At 40.8% G+C, this 3,960-nt stretch overlaps 1 protein-coding gene across 1 annotated transcript; it reads right to left on the reverse strand.

The window, feature by feature from the left end:
• Positions 1-1,510: 1,510 nt before the first annotated feature.
• LOC114383850 lies at positions 1,511-1,936 on the reverse strand. Its single transcript, XM_028343575.1, has one exon. It carries the CDS (start codon positions 1,934-1,936, stop codon positions 1,511-1,513), a length of 426 nt encoding a protein of 141 aa, XP_028199376.1.
• Between the last annotated feature and the right edge of the window lie 2,024 nt (positions 1,937-3,960).

Here is a 3,960-nt window from a genome sequence, read left to right on the forward strand (position 1 = left end):
AAGCCTTAAACACTCTGACCTAACTAAACTAACTCGCTAAGCACGGCATGCCAGCTTAGCGAGTTCATACGAACTCAGAAATTAAAAACTGGAAATTTAAACACTCGCTAAGCCTAAGCGCAGTGACTTAGCGAGTTCATATAGAAAAGCATAAATTCAACAGGAATGATGAACACGCTTAGCGGGACAGGGCTGAATTAGTGAGTTCATCAGAAAGCCCAGAAATTCATCCAAAATTGATGAACTCGCTTAGCGAGAAGGCTTGCTTAGCGAGTACATCGAAATTTCCAAAAAACAATGGGGCTTCGAAGCCCCTACTATCTACTCACTAACAGACCTAAGAAATGCAATCAAAACACAGCAAATGAACCTACATTATACGCGAAATTAAACCCCTAACAACATGCTATCTAACAATTAAGCAAACAGCAACAACACAACACAAAATCAACAGTTCACAGAGCAAGTAAAATGGCATCTATCCTATGGTTCAAACTGAAATTAAAAACAAAGAAATGGGTACTTACTTGGATTGCAGAGAAGTGAGTGAAGATGAGAGCAAAAGAAGCAGCAAAATAGGATGCACAGTGCATATGCAAGCAGAAATGCCAATGATGAGGAAAAGAGTTATGAGTTTTGCACAAAAAGTAATTACCTAAGGCAGTAATGCTTATTTTTGGCAGTTTCGACTGTCTCGCTTAGCACGAGTGACTCGCTAAGTGAGCAATCAGTGACGTTTGAGTTTTCAGATTTTAAATTCATGTGCTTAGCAAGACAGGCTTGCTCAACCCAATTCGAAAATTAGAAAACCCGAGAAGGATTTGGACTTAGCGCACAGATGCGCGCTTAGCGAGTTTTGCAGCTCTGATTAGTCTGCAACTTTCGCTAAGTGGGATGTGGCCGGCTTAGCGAATTAAATGCCTCAAGTTGCAGTAGTGGAGTCTTGCTTAGCGAGATGGTCTTGCTTAGCGCAATTCCATACCCGAGAGGGAATTGGGCTTAGCAGGTATGACCCGTTGGGCCCAATTAACATGAAGGTCCAGGCAGAGAGATAATTGCGCTTAGCGCACAGATGCGCTTAGCGAGACTATGTTGTGCGCTTAGTGAGATGACTCGCTTAGCCCAATTCCAATAAATGCAATTCCATAGAGGTTTTTGGGCTTAGCGTAGTGGTCTCGCTTAGGGAGGCCCCTTCTGCCAATGGTTTGGGGTTGGCACGCTTAGTGCGGGTGATGACTCGCTCAGTGCATGAAGGATCATTCGCTTAGCGCACAGGGTGCGCTGAGCAAGTGGATGACTGAAAAATTTTCTAAGTTCTTTCTTATCCATAGCTTCAAAGAAGCATAAACAACCCCTTGTATCATACAAAACATGCTGATGACTTACTCTAGCAATCACAAACAAGTTGAAACCTAACTATATGCAATGATTAAGAAAATAAAGGGGAAAAAGAGCTAGGTTGCCTCTCAGTAAGCGCTTCTTTAACGTCACTAGCCTGACGCATATTATCTCAAGGGTCTTGTAATTGCATAATGATGGTCAGCCTCTCAATGTTCCCACCATGGTACAGCTTTAACCTCTGACCATTTAGTATCCATGTTTTGTCCGGAGTTTCTGATTGAGGGTTGAATAATTCCACTGCTCCATATGGTTTGACTTCTTTAATGGTGAAAGGTCTAGACCATTTAGACTTTAGCTTGCCTGAAAACAATTTCAATCTTGAATTGAACAGCAACACTTGTTGTCCTGGCCTAAAGTCCTTCTTGAGTAGCTTCTTGACATGATAGGCCTTCACTTTTTCTTTGTACAACCTTGAAGACTCATACGCATTCAATCTCATTTCCTCCAGTTCCAAGAGTTGTAACTTCCTATTTTCTCCTGATAAAGCCTCATCAAAATTAAGAAATTTCAGAGCCCAGTATGCCTTGTGTTCCATTTCTACAGGTAAGTGACATGATTTGCCATAAACCATTTGGAACGGAGATAGGCCTAGAGGAGCCTTAAATGCAGTTCTGTAAGCCCATAGTGCATCGTCCAGTTTGCTTGACCAATCCTTCTACATGGAAGCTATAGTTTTCTCCAAGATTTTCTTTAATTCCCTGTTGGAAACTTCAGCTTGGCCATTTTTTTGTGGGTGATAAGGTGAGGATACTTTTTGTGTGACATGATAGTGGCCTAGCACCTTCTGCAGTTTGCTGTTGCAAAAATGAGAGCCTCCATCACTTATTAGGACTCTAAGCACCCCAAAGTGAGCAAAAATGTTTTTCTTCAAGAATTTCACTACTATTTTGGCATCATTATTTGGGGCAACCACCGCTTTAACCCACTTAGAGACATAATCCATAGCTACAAGAATATATTCATTGCCAAAGGATGGGGGAAGAGGACCTACAAAGTCAATTCCACAACAGTTAAAGACTTCTACTTCCATTATGTTCTGCATGGGCATTTCATTTCTTCTAGAGATTCCTCCCATTCTTTGACATTGATCACATTTAATGGCATGTTCATGAGCATCCTTGAAGATTGTTGGCCAAAAGAATCTTGATTGTAGGACTTTGGCTGTTGTTTTGTCTCCACTGTAATGTTCTCCCCATGGTGAGTTGTGGCAATGCCATAATATGCTATTGGCTTCCTCCTTTTTTACACACTTTCTCAGAAGATTGTCAGCACCAATCTTGAATAAATGTGGATCATCCCATACATAAAATTGGGCATCATGCAAGAATTTCTTCCTTTGCTGCCAAGTCAAATCTTTAGGGATGATTCCAGCTGCTTTGAAGTTAGCTAAATCAGCGAACCATGGCATTTCATTTACCACGAATAGCGATTTATCAGGGAATTCGCCTCTTATTTCTAACTATTTCAAAGTCACCTCTTCATTGACTAGTCTTGACAAGTGGTCAGCTACCAGATTTTCAGATCCTTTCTTGTCTTGGATAACTAGATCAAACTCCTAAAGTAACAAGATCCACCTGATTAATCCAAGTTTGGAGTCATCTTTATTCAGTAAATACTTGATGGCTGCATGAATAGTATAGACGATAACTTTCGATCCCACCAAGTATGACCTGAATTTTTCCAATGCATAAACAATTGCAAGCATTTCCTTCACTGTAGTAGCATAATTGATCTGAGCATCATTTAGGACTTTGTTGGCATAGTAAATAGCATGGAAGACTCTGCCCTTCCTTTGGCCCAACACAGCACCTACAGCATAATCACTTGCATCACACATTAGCTCAAATTCTTGATGCCAATTTGGTGCTATAATGACGGGAGCGGACACCAGACTGGTCTTAAGAGTGTTGAATGCTTTCAAGCAGTCTTCATCAAACAAAAACACAGCATCCTTGTTAAGCAATTTACTGAGCGATTTGGAAATCTTTGAGAAATCTTTTATAAATTGCCTATAGAACAAAACATGCCCAAGAAAGTTTCTTACTCCCTTAACATTTACTGGAGGAGGTAGCTTCTCGATCACATCAATCTTTTCATTGTCTACTTCAATCCCCCTCACAGAGATTTTGTGGGCCAACACAATTCCTTCTTGCACCATAAAATAGTATTTTCCTAGTTAAGCACCAAGTTTGTCTCTTCACACCGTTGCAACACCTGCTCTAGATTTGCTAGACAGCAATCAAAAGATGAGCTGAAGATGGAGAAGTCATCCATAAACACTTCGATACATTTCTCCACCATGTCAGCAAAGATTGCCATCATACATCTCTAAAAAGCTGCAGGAGCATTGCAAAGACCAAATGGCATTCGCCTATAGGCAAACACACCAAAAGGGCGGGTGAATGCTGTCTTTTCTTGGTCATTTGGATCCACAAAAATCTAAATGTAGCCAAAGTATCCATCTATGAAGCAATATAATGATTGTCCTGCCAACCTTTCAAGCATTTAATCCATGAAGAGAAGTGGGTAATGGTCTTTTCTGGTGGCGTCATTCAACTT

This window comes from Glycine soja, chromosome 14 (assembly GCF_004193775.1).
Source record: "Glycine soja cultivar W05 chromosome 14, ASM419377v2, whole genome shotgun sequence".
NCBI classification, from domain to species: domain Eukaryota; kingdom Viridiplantae; phylum Streptophyta; class Magnoliopsida; order Fabales; family Fabaceae; genus Glycine; species Glycine soja.